The sequence below is a fragment of the Microcaecilia unicolor genome, chromosome 2 (genome assembly GCF_901765095.1).
Source record: "Microcaecilia unicolor chromosome 2, aMicUni1.1, whole genome shotgun sequence".
Classification (NCBI taxonomy): Eukaryota; Metazoa; Chordata; class Amphibia; order Gymnophiona; family Siphonopidae; genus Microcaecilia; species Microcaecilia unicolor.
Genome location: NC_044032.1, coordinates 400,415,665 through 400,431,905, shown reverse-complemented (window position 1 = coordinate 400,431,905; position 16,241 = coordinate 400,415,665). Strand labels below are relative to the sequence as shown.

General features: G+C 40.0%; 1 protein-coding gene across 1 annotated transcript in view; it reads right to left on the bottom strand.

Moving 5' to 3' along the window:
* The window catches only part of ADAMTS3 (ADAM metallopeptidase with thrombospondin type 1 motif 3), a 346,529-nt gene that overhangs the window by 119,578 nt on the left and 210,710 nt on the right, over positions 1 to 16,241 (bottom strand). Inside the window, exon 6 of the mRNA XM_030190629.1 lies at positions 1,921 to 2,004. Within this exon, the coding sequence (XP_030046489.1) occupies positions 1,921 to 2,004 (84 nt within the window). The remainder of the gene's footprint in view (positions 1 to 1,920; positions 2,005 to 16,241) is intronic.

Below are 16,241 nucleotides of genomic sequence, written 5' to 3'. Positions count from 1 at the left end.
TCGCCGGTGATCTATTTGGCCGGCGACGTTCGATTATGCCCCTCCACGTTACATTGTGGCACTGGCAAACACAAAGCTCCACAAACCTCTGTCACTATTGTGTGCCTCACTGAAAAAGAGTATGCACTCTTAATGACACTGCCCCCAAAGCAAAAATGATGGTAGACAAAACAAATAATGTTGCAAACAATATGGGAAATGAAACAAAACAAAAAGGTTTTGATTGCCCATCTTGAAAAAACAAGAATTTAAACAAATTCTGGCTTGAATGGATAGCCAGTGTGACTGTATCAGAGAAAGGGCCACTCATTCCTAGCTGTGGATTTTCAAGATTAGTTTGGCTGTTGTATTCTGCAGGACCTGCAATTTAAATATCAGTTTGCCAAACATCCCTAAATAAAGCATATTGCAATAGTCCAACTGCGATAAGATCAAGGCCTGAACTACTAGCCGAAAGTGATCCCCTATCAAATACAATCTTACTTGTATTATATGTTGTAGCTTGAAAAAGATTTTCCTCACAATATTTCCAACCTGAATTTCCTATTTCCAAATATTTTATTAATTTCCAAGAATACAAATAACAGGAAAACAACGATGGAAAAACATAGGAAGCAATAAACACAACAGGTGGGAAAGGAAAGAAGAGAAAAAAGGAGGGGAATTTCCATGGTTAGAGCAGAGTGTAAAATCACAACCAATGCTTTCAAAGTTTTGCCTAATGGGAGAGTACATTCTGCTAAAGTAGGATTTTCCTGCTGAATCGAATTGGGATTACCACCAATCCACAACAAATTTGCTACAAAGATCAAAGAGTTTCTGCACCCAATCAACTTCCACTTCCAGGATCTGGGCAAAAAGGTCCCTCTATCTTCATGGTTAGAGGGTGATCATGGCATAATGGCCCCTTGTACAGACAGAAAGCTGGAAGTATATGTAAGGGGGCAATTGTGAAGCGCTGCGTACGACTGGTAGCGCTATAGAAATGATTTGTAGTAGTTGTAGTAGCAGCTTCTAGTGCTGTGTTAGGTTGGGGGGTTGGAATGAAGGGTTGCCAATTTGCCTTCAGAGGCAGGGATAGGGGGAACCAAATCCTCCAAGTTAACTAGCCCTATCATTTTCTGTGATTTAGCTATTGAGATTTCAATATGCAGTGATTGTGCAAGCAAATTAACATCTTGTCAGCATGACAACATATGCTGCTGATGAGACAAGAGCATGTTAAGTGGGTATTATTTATTTAAACAATTTAGACCCCGCCTATCCCTAGGCAGTTTACATAAAAAAAAAAACGGTGAACTAGCCAGATCCAATATAAGGCAAATCACCACAAACAGTTGAGCGCCTCGATATTACTCTCAAACCCCAAGGTTGAGGAATGCTTAATAAATACATCTTAAGCACCTTCTTGAATTCCTGCAAAGAAGGACAAAAACAAACATGGCCTGGCAACTCATTCCATAATTTTGGACTACCTGGTTTAACAAGGCAAGTAAGTGGATAACAGCCACTAATTTATGAAGATACACAAGTGCTTATACATCTCTACAAAATCCTGTATGCAGCAGACATCATGGCAGACAGACACTCAAGCATGGTAAATGTCTGTGCCTAAATTATTCAGCTACCTGCATAGATTAGCATATTTTATCATCTACTTGCATACTTGCAAACTCTGCCCATACACTCTTACCTGGATAAGAACAAAGCATCATGTCATGTATACTTTATGTCAGCTGGTATTTTATGAGAGAACATTTACACACAGACACAAAAATGACTATAAAATTATCTTTAAGAGTCCCATAGTAGAGAGTAATATACATACATAAATTGTTTCCTATTGGCAATACTCATTATAAAAAATGATACAGCTCATTACAATGACTGCAGAATGACCGATTTATGCATTTTTCTTACCTTTGCATACCCAAGCATTATCAGTCGCACGAGAACAACATTTATGTGGACGCCAAGAGATTCATCATGATAAATTTCATTCACCTGGGGACACAAATAAATGGGAAGACAATCAGTGGTAGTTTACCGTAACACAATGAATATTATCATACTGAGAATCTCAGGAACAACTTATCAAAAATGCCCCTCCACAATTAACTAGTTACTGTACTTAGGTAAAGGTTTTGTCACTTTTACATGTAAATAAGTGCAGAATTTTTTTTTACTTTTACTGAAGAAATAGTTTCACCCATTTTTACTACATGCTTGCAGTTACAGTAAAAATTAAAAGAGGAAGTGGGATGCAAATGATGGTTCCATGGTAAACCACATGAAGCAGCAAAAACTGGAACAGGATTTTGCTAATAAACATCTCATCATGCAAACAACAGTGGATCATCTCATCTTAAATTTTGCTGTTTAGATAATACAGCCCATGAGATCAGTAGAGTTGCCAGTGTTTAATGGACTGATAACTGGTCTCCAGCCAAACAGAACATTGATGAATTGGGTCACTCTGAAGTGGCGATGAAGCTGAAGCTCATTGCAATTCTTGGTGAACAGACATATCTCTACCACAACAGACTGCTGGTCATCCCATGAAAAATTTTACACTGGGGGTGACTGTCCACTGGATTGATAAAAGTCTTTTGAGAGGAAGTCTCTTTGACTGGCTTTAAGAAGATTGAAAGGTTCTCACATATTTGACGTTCTTGCATCAGTTCTTGCAGATATTCATATGGAATTTTCCATCAGAAGAAAATTGTTAGAACAATGATTCCAACTTTGTGAAAGCCTTCTCTGCAACTGGACATCATGACAATGATGATGAAGATGAAGATGTAAGTGATGGATCAGACAGCACTACTTCTAATGCAGACGATAATGAAAATGACGATAATAATACATTCTTTGCTATAGGGAAGTCAAGTGTTTCAGACAGAGATTCCCTTGACCAATACCTGCAGATCTATTCAGAAGACTTCAGTAATACTGCAGTTTGGCCTGAATTGAAGGAACTTTTTATCAGAATGAACACTCTGGGGCCATTTTGCAAAGCCACGGGAAGGCTAACGCACAGGTAGTGTGCAACAAATTGGAACTACCACCGGGGTAGCCATGCGCCCAGTGGTAATTCCGAGTTTGGCATGTGCCCAATCCCCTGGTAGAAAATATTTTCTATTTTCTACCATGGGGGCGTTCCTGGCAGTAACTGGAAGCGCAGCCACATTGGTGTGCATGTATGGTTATCGTGCGGGTAGCCCATGAGCCCTTACTGCTAGGTCAATGGCTGGCGGTAAAGACACACGCTAGTTTTACTTTTTGTGCACACCCACTTCCCAACCCATAAAAAAAATGGCTTTTTTCCCAGCCGTGGTAAAAAGTGGACCAGCGTGCGCCAAAAAAGACGTGCCCACAATACCACAGGCCAGTTTTTACCATGCCTTTGTAAAAGGACCCCTTTATTTGTTGTTGAATGCCTTTTTAGCTGTAATGGTTTAATAATGATTCACGAGCGCACCCACATGATTGATAGTCATTTTCGAAATTTAGGATCCTGTTTACTAAGCTGCACTATAGGCGCGCTAGCATTTTTAGTGCACGCTAAAAATTAGTGCGTGCTAATGCTAGAGATGTTCATGGGAATATATGGGTGATTCTAGCGTTTAGCAGGCACTAATTTTAGCGTGTGCTAAAAACGCTAGCACACCTTAGTAAACAGTGCCCTTAGTTTACATAAAGCAAAGTGGGTTGAATCGTAGAGCAAATGTTAACAGTAGTTTCATTCATTGTAGCTGCAGTATTTTTATTCAAACAGTATTACATTATGCATATAACTTTTTTACTTTCACTTAAGCAAACATTTTTTACGTGTTCCTCACTGCACTTTTACTTAAGTATTAAAACATTTATTTATTTTTTTCTTTTGCTTAAGTACTTTGAAAAAGACTGTTATTATGTTTTTGGATTATGTATGTTTATCTTTGTAAAACAACCTAAGTGCTGTCAGGAGGATGATATAAATTGTGACATAAATAACAATAACATAAATATATGATTCAGATCATAGAAGCAAAAGAAACCCATCAGATTAATGTGTGAAGCTGGGAACAAGTGTGGAAAGCCAAATAACAAAAACCAAAGGTGTTTACATGTTGGCATAATATAAATTGGGGCATGGCTGAAACAGGGACAAAGATCTACTGTTCAAGCCCTTCTGAAGCTGTGTTAAGAGAACAGGAATGAACAGAAAAATAACAGGATGTCAGAAACATATATCTCAATCCTGTACTAAGTCACTGTATTAGCCAACTGTGAAGCATTCTAGGTTTTTTGTTTTTCTTTGTAATTTAATTTCACAAATATTATGTTGAATGTTAGAAAGACGATAACGAGCCTTTCCACAGACAAACAAAAAGCACAAGGAGCCTTCAAAAATGGGGGTGTCTCAGTTTCACTTTATTCAACAGACCAAACACGGTCCATGTTTCGGCAACTGTAGCCTGCGTCAGGGATCTAATGATGGTATCTAGTTCCAGAACAAACCATCCGATGGAGAACCCACAAAACTGCAGGCTAATCCGAATGCACAACATAGGTACAACTCATTAGACTGAAGATATCAGGAGTGCCGAGGATCACGTGGTCCAGACACTGCTGACCTAAAGATGATATACATATTCTGCACAGCCTTCATCGAGCCCCTAGGTCCTTCAAGTGATCCTTGCCCCAAAAAGCTCATTGGACCAGCAAGGGGTGTGTCCACCATATATAATGAAGTCAGTCCAGCACACCCTTGTTGGTTTGACATGTCATCTGAGTGGCATGCCTTGTGCATGGCTTGTATCCAGCTCTGCTCTTTCACTATTGCTACCTGCTTACTGACCTGCTGTCCATTCAGCCTCCTGCTCCTGGTTCCTGCTGTTTTACCTTGCATGTTATCTTTTACTGTCCTGGCTCCTGGCTCCTGTTCCCATTCTGCCTGACTTCTACCAAATTGGTCTCCATATAAAATGATGCTTTTTCTTTGATTAAAGAAAGTCAGAATGCTTCCCTTATCATCTGCATATATGTTTTTCATTTGCATTTTGATGTTACATAGAGGGGCATAATCGAAAGGGGCGCCCATGTTTTCCTGAGGATGTCCTCGCAGGACGTCCTGGTGAAGGGGCGGGGAAACCTGTATTATCAAAACAAGATGGGTGTCCATCTTTCGTTTTGATAATATGGTTGGGGGCGCCCAAATCTTGACATTTAGGTCATCCCTAGAGATGGTCGTAACTAGACTTGGTCGTTTCTGATTTTCAGCGATAATGGAAACTAAGGACGCCCATCTCAGAAACGACCAAATGCAAGCCATTAGGTGGTAGGAGGAGCCAGCATTCGTAGTGCATTGATGCCCCTGACATGCCAGAACACCAACCGGGCACCCTAGGGGGAACTGCAGTGGACTTCATAAATTGCTCCCAGGTGCATAGCTCCCTTACCTTGTGTGCTGAGCCCCCCAAACCCACTACCCACAGCTGTACACCACTACTATAGCCCTTATGGGTGAAGGGGGGGTACCTAGATATGGGTACAGTGGGTTTCTGGTGGGTTTTGAAGGGCTCACATTTACCACCACAAATGTAACAGGTGGGGGGGGGGGGCTGGGTCCACCTGCCTCAAGTGCACTGCACCCACTAAAACTGATCCAGGAACCTGCATACTGCTGTCATGGAGCTGGGTTTGATATTTCAGGCTGACATAGAGGCTGGCAAAAAATATTTAAAAAAAAAATTTTTTTTGAGGGTGGGAGGGGGTTAGTGACCACTGGGGGAGTAAGGGGAGGTGATCCCTGATTCCCTCCGGTGGTCATCTGGTCAGTTCGGGCACCTTTTTGTGGCTTGCTCGTAAGAAAAAAAAGGACCAGGTAATGTCATCCAAGTGTTCATCAGGGACGCCCTTTTTTTTCCATTATGGGTCGAGGACGCCCATGTGTTAGGCACGCCCAAGTTCCGCCTTTGCTATGCCTCCAACATGCCCCCATGAACTTTGGTTGTCCCCACGATGGAAAGCAGTTGGGGACGCCCAAAATTGGCTTTCGATTATACTGATTTGGGTGACCCTGTGAGAAGGACGTCCATCTTGCAATTTGTGTCGAAAGATAAGCGTCCTTCTCTTTCGAAAATAAGCCTGATAGTAACATAGTAGATGACGACAGAGAAAGACCTGCACAGTCCATCCAGTCTGCCCAACAAGATAAACTCATATGTGCTACTTTATGTGTATGCATGACCTTGATCTGTATCTGCCACCTTCAGGGCGCAGACCGTAGAAGTCTGCCCAGCACTAGCCCCGCCTCCCAATCACTAGCCCCGCCTCCCACCACCGGTGCTGCCACCCAATCTCCGCTAAGCTTCTGAGGATCCATTCCTTCTGAATAGGATTCCTTTATGTTTATCCCTTGCATTTTTGAATTCTGTTACCGTTTTCATCTCTACCACCTCCCGCAGGAGGGCATTCCAAGTATCCACCACTCTCTCCGTGAAAAAATACTTCCTGACATTTTTCTTGAGTATGCCCCCTTCAATCTCATTTCATGACCTCTAGTTCTACTGCCTTCCCATCTACGGAAAAGGTTTGTTTGCGGATTAATACCTTTCAAATATTTGAACGTCTGTATCATATCACCCCTGTTTCTCCTTTCCTCCAGGGTATACATGTTTAGGTCAGCAAGTCTCTCCTCATATGTCTTGTAACACAAATCCCATACCATTTTTGTAGCTTTTCTTTGCACTGCTTCAATTCTTTTTACATCCTTAGCAAGATACGGCCTCCAAAACTGAACACAATACTCCAGGTGGGGCCTCACCAACGACTTGTATGGGGGCATCAACACCTCCTTTCTTCTGCTGGTCACACCTCTCCCTATATAGCCTAGCAATCTTCTGGCTATGGCCACCACCTTGTCACACTGTTTTGTCACCTTCAGATCCTCAGATACTATCACCCCAAGATCCCTTTCCCTGTCTGTACATATCAGACTCTGACTGCCTAACACATACGTCTCCCGTGGATTTCTACTCGTCAAGTGCATCACTTTGCATTTTTTCACATTGAATTTTAATTGCCAAACCTTGAGATTCGTTTGGCACAATTTACCTTTGGTAAAACCATGTTTGCATTAAATGTGACCATCTCTGGGACCACCTCCCCCCCTTTTACAAAGCTGCGCTAGCGGCTACTGCGTGATAATGCCAATACAGACAATTCACTTTGATCGGGCTGTGTAAGCGTTACTGAACTAGCAGCCACTAGTGTGGCTTTGTAAAAAAAAAAGGGGGGGGGGTAAAGTAGGAGATCCAAAATGTTCAGAATGGCTGTTTTTTTCATGTCATGGTTCATAAACAGCCTGCAAAAGTTGCATGTTTGTATTTCTGTATCTTTTTTAAATATATTTTCACATAAAAGGCTAGAGTTTGAACTGATGAATTTACACATTTGCCTATGTTTACTAAAGTGCGCTATGGGTGCATTAGCATTTTTAACGCACATAAATGGTTTACACGTGTTAAACACTAACACGCCCATAGAAATGTATAGGTGTGTTAGAATTTAATGCACCTTAAATTTAAAGGTGCGTTAGAAATGCTAACACACCTTAGTAAACATACCCCATTGTTCTAACAGAATTCATTAAAATCTTTTTTTTGGGGGGGGGGGGGACTTTAGTCATCTTTTCCTAGAGATAGTCACAAATATTTCTGATTATTATCCCGCAAACTGCTAAAAACTACAAATAAAAAAAGAGATTTTTCAAACTTTACTCAAGATAATTCATAAAAAGGAGTCAGTTTTAGTATAATAATACACTGCTGGCAGAAAATATTTGCATTTCTTTATTTAGCTATTTAAATATGTTTCCAGCAGATGGTGCTGTTTGTACAAAAATAAAAAAAATAAAAGATTCCGATGATTATAAAATGCTGAGAAAATGCAAATACAGACTATGATCTGAAAGTGCTGCATATTAAGATTAAGAATTAGCCAGTGAGTTCAAAGCCTTTGATATTTTTCTGACCTGCTTATCTAAATTCAGCTTCACTCGTTTCATTATGGAAATACATTCAGGGACTCTTTTACTAAAGAACAAAGTCTGCATCATTTATTTATATATTTGCTATTTATGTTACTATTTATCTCATCCTCCTGACAGTGCTTAGGGCGGGTTACAAAGATAAACATACGTAATCCAAAAACATAATAACAGTCTTCTGCAAAGTACTTTTGTAAAAGAAAAAAATAAATGTATGTTTTTAAGTATTAAAACATGCATTAAGTAAAAGTACAGTGAGGAACACGTTAAAACAATTACTTAAGTTAAAGTAAAAAAGTTATTTGCCTAATATAATACTTTTTGAATAAAAGTACTGCAACTACAATGAATTAAACTTCTGTTAATGTTTTTATCCCAACAACTTTATCGCTCTACAATTCAATCAATTTTGCTTTATATAAAACGTAGGGCCCTGTTTACTACTACTACTTAACATTTCTAGAGCGCTACTAGGGTTACGTAGCGCTGTACAATTTAACAAAGAGAGACAGTCCCTACTCAAAGAGCTTACAATCTAATAGACAAGTGAACGGTCGGTCCGATAGGGGCAGTCAAATTGGGGCAGTCTGGATTCACTGAACGGTAAGGGTTAGGTTTACTAAGGTTTACTAAGGTGAACCAGTGTTTTTAGCACATGCTAACGCTAGAGACACCCATATCCTCCTAAGGGTGTCTCTAACTTTAGAACGTGCTAAAAACACTAGCGAACCTATCAGTCATGTGGGTGTGCTCGTGAGTCATTATTAAACCAGCACAGCTAAAAATATATTCAACAAGTAGAAGCGCTGTTTTACTAAAGGGTTGGCATTGTGGCAACAGGCTTGCAGCGCACCAATCCGGAACCAATACCGGGCTGCGGGAGCCCGGCGGTAGTTCCCACCCCCAGTGCATGCCATTTCTGGACCTATAAAAATATTTTCTATTTTTGTAGTGCCAGTGCTTACCCAGCGGTAATTGGCACAGCCTGGTTACTGCTGGGTTAGCACTGGAGCCCTTACCACCACCTCAATGGGTGGCAGTAAGCGCTCCTCCCAAAATGGCCGCACGGTAAGTGATTCACTTTCTGCAAGGCCATTTCTCTGTGGTAAAATGTGGCCTCTTCAAAAACACACGCTAACACTAGCGCAGGCCCCCTATTACCACAGCTTAGTAAAAGGATCCCAGGCTGTTCAGTCTGATAAAAAGTTCCTTCAGTTCAGGCCAGACTACAGTATTACCGATGTCTTCTGACTGGATCTGCAGATATTGATTAAGGGGCTCTCTGAAACACTTGACTTCCTTATAGCAAAGAATATATTATTATTGTCATTGTCATTATCATCTGCATTAGAAGTAGTGCTGTCTGATTCATCACTTACTTTAATCACTTTCATCATCATCATCATTATTATGTCCAATTACAGAGAAGGCTTTCACAAAGATGGAACCATAGTTATAACATTTTTCTTCTGATAAAACTTCCATATGAATATCTTCCACACACACACTCTTGGGTAAATTATATTTCAATATAATTACAATACAATCACTATATTACTAAACATAACTATGAAGAACAATTTGTCATTACTTAATTATATCAAAAAACATTTTTTAAACCATTTCTTAAACAATGTAACTACATTTCTCCGAGGACAAGCAGGCTGCTTGTTCTCACATGTGGGTTGACGTCTGCGTCGGCCCGAGAATCGAACGGCATTTTGTAAGCAAAATATTTAAAAAGGGTTTTGCCAGAGTCTTCTGGCGTCCATGCAGCGTGCACCGCGCATGAGCAGACTGATTTCATGCCCATTACCGTGGAGCCCTTACCGCCACCTGTTTCCAAGTGGGAAGATGATAACAAGTTCAGCCATTCTGTTTGTTTTATTTCATTAAGATCGTCTATAAATACTGCCTAGTTTATGCGAAGATCATAGTGCAAGATGAAGGGTGGAATAGGATGGGTTTAGTTTGCATATACTGAGGAAAACAGACCAGGTGGAGGATATAAAATGAATGTGCGTTTTTTCTTGTGTAATGTTATTACTTTAATGGATATCATCAAAAGCATTCCAGAATGTATATACTGAGAAGATGTACTGTTCTATGAAATCTCAATAAAAGCTAAATGAAATGAAGAGGTCATGTTTCACAGGAATTTATGATTTTGTAATTTAATCTCTTAACCTACCACTTAGCAAGGTCAACCATTCCTAAATTCATCTTGCTCAGCAGGTTTTCAAACTAAGTTGATCTACAATATAACCCTTAGAGTCATGTAAGTTTAAAAATCCGTACTTAATGAACTTTCTTGTTTTGAACTAATGCACATCTATCAATTGAAGCCTAAAGTGTTAGTATGAACCACAGTGGTCCAACACACAGGGTTAGATCAAGCTGGTACATCCCCTAGTTACAGCTATACTGTGGTCTATGTTATAACCAAATATCTTTTTACTTCTCGAATATTTCTTTCATGTTTCTTGATATGTATAAATTGGTGCAAAAGAAAGAAAGAAAGAAAGAAAGAAAGAAAGAAAACTAAATTTTCTATGAAGTGCAATGTGAATTACCCATAAGTAGTATAGATGTTTTGTGGAGTGTAGTTATCAACATGGGCTGCCATAAAGACATTGATGCAGGTTTTACATAAATTGAAGCCCATCATTTACTATGGTCCTTTTACTAAGCTGCGGTAAAAAGTGGTCTTAGTGTGCCCTTACACGGGTTTCTTCCCACATACTAAGGCCATTTTTAATGCAGCTAGAAAATGGCATATTTTCTATTTTTTTTCTTTTAATGGCCATGCACTAATGTTGCATTAGTGCATTAGACACAAAAGTACAAACGGCCTTCAATATTAGGGCGTCAACTCAGAAGGTTTCGTAATAAGACCCGACACAGGCTGTGTTTCGGCCAAACCGCCTGCGTCAGGGGTCTTATAAATGTGAAAAGGTTCAATTATAGCAACCCTTCAAAGGAGAATGCCAAGGTCACTAAAAGGCCAACTAAAAGGCGTGAACATGTTTCTCTGCTTCTTGAGAGCAGTTTTGAATGTAGTGTGGAGTGGAGGAGTGGCCTAGTGGTTAAAGCATCAGGCTTGACATCCCGAGGTGGCCAGTTCAAATTTCACTGCTGCTTTATGTGATCTTAGGCAAGTCACTTAACCCTTCGTTGCCTCAGGGACAAAATTAGATTGTGAGCCCTCCAGGGACAGAGAAATACCCAGTATACCTGAATGCAACTCACCTTGAACTACTCCTGAAAAAGGTGTGAGCAAATTCTAAATAAATTCATTTGTGTTTTAGTGACCTAAGAATTAGCATTCTCCTTTGAAGGATTGCTATAATAGAACCTGTTCACATTTACAAGAACCCTGACGCAGGTGGTTTGGCCAAAACATGGACAGTGTCAGGTCTTATTAATAAACCTTCTGAGTTGATACCTAATCTTGAAGTCGCTTTGTACTTTTGTGTCTGGTGCTCTTTTGTTGTGCTTTGGATTCTCTCTATCATAGTTCCCTTGCTATTAGTGCACGGCCATTAAAAAGAATTATCATAGGAGCACTTAATGATGCCTATCTTGTAGGCTGGAAAGAGCTCAACGCTAACCCTGCAGTTAGTGTGGTAATGTGGACATGCTAACTGTTTTAGTGCAGGAACACTTACTCTCTGTCCCCCAGATACACCCCCTCCAACAACAAGTTTTTAAATATTCTTTACCATGCAGTTAGTGCATACCAATTTGGAACTTACCGCAGGACACCTGAGTGTGTCACGCGGTAAGCCATTTTAAATTGCGGTAAAGCACATGCTAGCACTTACCACAGCTTAGTATAAGGGCCCCTATGATACTTAACAAAAAAAGCCAAGCATTTGAAGCCTGGAACTTGGCCCCTTGATTGGCTTCTCTTGCACATGTAGTTTTGCAAAATCAGTACTTACACATGCAATTATAAGTGAGCATCATAAGTCAAAAACCTCCCACCGTTCTTTATTTTTGTACTTTTTGCACTTTTTTTAATATATTTTTTTCACTTAAAAAGTCCAAGTTAAAAATAAACTAACAATTTTTCAACTTAGTTTATATGAAAGCTTTTACTCTGTATGGCATAAGCTTCGTTTCACTGCACGTCACTTCCTCAGAAGCTGCCGGCACCACAATAGCGGTTCCATTATTTATCTTAGCTTAACTATTTGTCAAGGGGCCCTTTTACTAAGCCGCATAGGTGCCTACATGCATCCAACATGCATCAATTTGGAGTTACCGCCCGGCTACCATGTGGCCCGGGCAGTAATTTCATTTTTTACGCGTATCTGCTACGCACGCCGGAAAATAATTTTAATTTTCTGGCGCATGGCGGAAACCGGGCAGTAATCATCATTCTATGTATGTAGATGATTACCACACGATTACTGCGTGAAACCTTACCTCTAAGTCAATGGGTGGCGGTAAGGTCTCAGACCCAAAATGGATGCGCGCCAATTTTTATTATGCCGCACGTCCATTTTCAGCAAAAATTTTAAAAAGGTCTTTTTTACAGGCGCACTGAAAAATGGATCTGCGAGCACCCAAAACACATGCCTACACTAGTACAGCCCATTTTTAAGCACACCTTAGTAAAAGCACCCCTGAATGAAAAAATATTTTCTCCTATTTATTTTTAAAATATTTCCATGTAACTTCATTGGGTGTCCCCTAGTCTTTGTACTTTTTGAAAGAGTAAAAAAAAATCGATTCACTTCTACTCGTTCTAAACCACTCAGGATTCTGTAGACCTCAATCATATCCACCCCTCAGGCATCTGTTTTCCAAGCTGAAGAGCACTAACCTCTTTAGCCTTTCCTCATATGGGAGGAGATCCATCCCCTTTATCATTTTGGTCGCTCTTTCTTTAACCTTTTCTAATTCTGCTATATCTTTTTTGAGATGCAGCGACCAGAACTGAATGCAATACTCAAGGAGAGGTTGCACCATGAAGTGATACAGAAGCATTATAGTATTCTCAGTCTAATTTACCATCCCTTTCCTATTAATTCCTAGCATTCTGTTTGCTTTTTTGGTCACCGTCACTGCTGCACACTGGGCAGAACATTATTTTCTACAACGACACCTAGATCTTTAGCAACAGATAGCTATGATTTGGATTATTATTCCCAATGTACATCACTTTGCATTTCTCCACATTAAATTTTGTCTGCCATTTAGATGCCCAATCTTCTAGTTTCCTAAGGTCTTCCTGCAATTTTCCACAGACTGCATGTGTATTAACAACCTTGAATAGTTTTGTGTTATCTGCAAATTTAATCACCTCACTCGTGATTTCCAGATCATTTATAAATATGTTAAATAGCACTGGTCCCAGTACAGATCCCTGTGGCACTCCTCTGTTCACCCTCCTCCATTGAAAGAAATGGCCATTTAACCATATCCTTTGCTTTCCGTCCAACAATCAATTCCTAATCCACAACAGAACATTACCTCCTATCCCATGACTCTTCAATTTTCTCAGGAGTCTCTCAAGAGGAACTTTGTCAAAAGCTTTCTAAAAATCTAGATACACTACATCAACCATCTCACCTTTATCCACATGTTTATTCATATTTTAATGAAGCAAATTGGTGAAACAAGACTTCCCTTTGCTGAAACCATTGAACCATGTTGTCTATGTATTCCGTAATTTTATTCTTTAAAATAGTTCCCACTATTTTACCCAGCACTGACATCAGGCTTACCAGTCTATAATTCCTAGGATCACCCCTGGAAACCTTTTTAAAAATTAGTGTCACATTAGCCACCCTCCAATCTTCAGATACTATGCTACAATTGAGGGAATTCAGTAAAAGTCACCCAGAGTTCGGTGTGCAAGTATGGGCATGGATCCTACATCCACAAGTAAACTAATTAGCTAATTAGGTACTAATAAATCAATCATTGGCATTAATTGGTAGTACTTGAAGCGCACTTTTCCAAAACTCACTCAGTCCATTTTTTGTCAGTTTTGTCTGATTAGCGACTTTTGGACTGAGTGAGTTTTGCATTGAAACACAAAGTCATTAAAATGCCATGGACTTAGTGAGTTTTGGTTAGGAATAAGCTATAGTGTTAGGAAAAAGCTATAGTCAATGAATCATGCCTTTATGGACAAAATGAATTCCATAGCTCAAAACTGACAAAAAATGGACCGAGTGAGTTTTGGAAAAGTGCTCTTCAATTAGGAGTTACATGTGGATCTGTCTACATCCTATTTCATAGCATGCAACTGCAAAAGGGAGGTGGCCATGGGAGGATCAGGGGTGTACCCAGAAATTAGGCATGATGTTATTTAACACCTGCATTTGTACTCCTAACTGCTGTTAGTTGGGCACCAGCATTTATACCTGCTTTTGGTATTCTGTAAACAGCGTCCTCTGCAGATCATACTGGCTCCTAACTTTGGGTGCTATTTATTGAATTGCTCCCCAGTGGCATCTGTAGACAGAAGTATTTGGGGTGGCAATGGGAATGCAATCCACAGTAACATTTCTGAGCATCATGCACCACATCACAGCTCCCTCCCCTCACATTTAAATGAAATATAAACTACATTATAAGAAATCATCCAAGATCTTTAGTACATAATGAGGGCATTTTCGATATAACGTCTAAATCAGAATTTGGACGTTTTACAAAAACGTCCTAATTCTGAACAGGAAAGGAGGTCATTTTCGAAAAAGATAGACATCTGTCTTTTGTGATCGAAAATACTATGGACGTCTTGTGATTTGGACGTCCTCTTTTTTGGTCCATTTTCAAACAAAAGATGTCCAAATGCAAAACATCCAAAACAGAGGAGGAGTGGCTTAATGGTTAGTGCAGTGGGCTTTGATCCTGGCAACCTAGGTTGAATTCCCACTGCTGCTCCTTGTGACTTTGGGCAAGTCAAATGCACAAGGGGCATTTTTGGATATGACATCTAAATCTGAATTTGGACATTTTTTGTAAAACGTCCAAAATCAGAACAGGAAAGGTCATTTTCTACAAAAAAAAAATCTCTCTTTTCCTTTTGAAAATGCTGTTTGGAAAAATGTTTTGTGATTTGGGGGAGTAAACGGAGGTGAGCCCCGATTCCCTCCAGTGGTCATCTGATCATTTGGAGCACCTCATGTGTGGAGTAGAGGAGTAGTCCAGTGGCCAGTGCAGCAGACCTTCATCCTGGGAAAGTAGGTTCAATTCCCACTGCAGCTATTCATTATAAAACAGATCTAGCTCAAAACATCTAAGTTTTAGTCTTGGACGTTTTTGTTTTGTTTTGTTCCATTATGGCTGAAAGACGTCTAAGTCTTAGGAACGCCCAAGTCCCACCTTGAACACACCCTTGGCACACCCCCTTGAGATTTAGACATCCTTCTGACAGACTTCAGAGAAAGATGTCTAAAAATAGGTTTTGAAAATACTGATTTGGACGGCTTTGTGAGATAAACGTCCAAATGCAGACTTATGTCACTTATAGGACGTTTTTCTCTTTTGAAAATGAGCCTGAAGGTCTCCCCTCTTCTCAGCCAATTTTGACCATGCAGTATAACTATCATTATAATTATTTAAAAGCAATATTCAAACTCTTCTAGGTGGGAGTGAAGTCTGAACTCTGTACAGCATGGGACTGAATCTCAGCATCAGCCCTGAACTTTCAGTTTTATAACATAGGAGTAAAGACATTTCCCCTTACAACAGTATAGCAAACAAAATATTCAAACTGTGGTGTCACCTCATGAACAGAAGCAACACTGTGCTTCCACTTCTGAGCATTTTGTGAATTAAGAGAAAACCATAAAAACCTATATAGCACATTTACTCTATCATTAACAACCCCAAGCTATGAAAAGGCAACAGTGCTTATAGTGTATCAGGTCCTAGAGCACCAATACACCTCCTATTGGGAAAACACAACAAACCAGACTGCTACTGCTCTCTTCAAAGAAACTACACAGTTTCACCTTAATCACACATAGAGAACATGGACAGATCCTCACTTAACACAGATTAAGAGGCCCTTTAACTAAGCTGCGTCAATTTGGAGTTACCGCCCAGCTACCATGTGGCCCAGGCGGTAATTTCAATTTTTATGTGCATCCGGAATCTGGGCAGTAATCATCATTCTACGTGTGTAGACCATTACTGCCCGGTTAATGTGTGAGACCTTACCGCTAAGTCAATGGGTAGC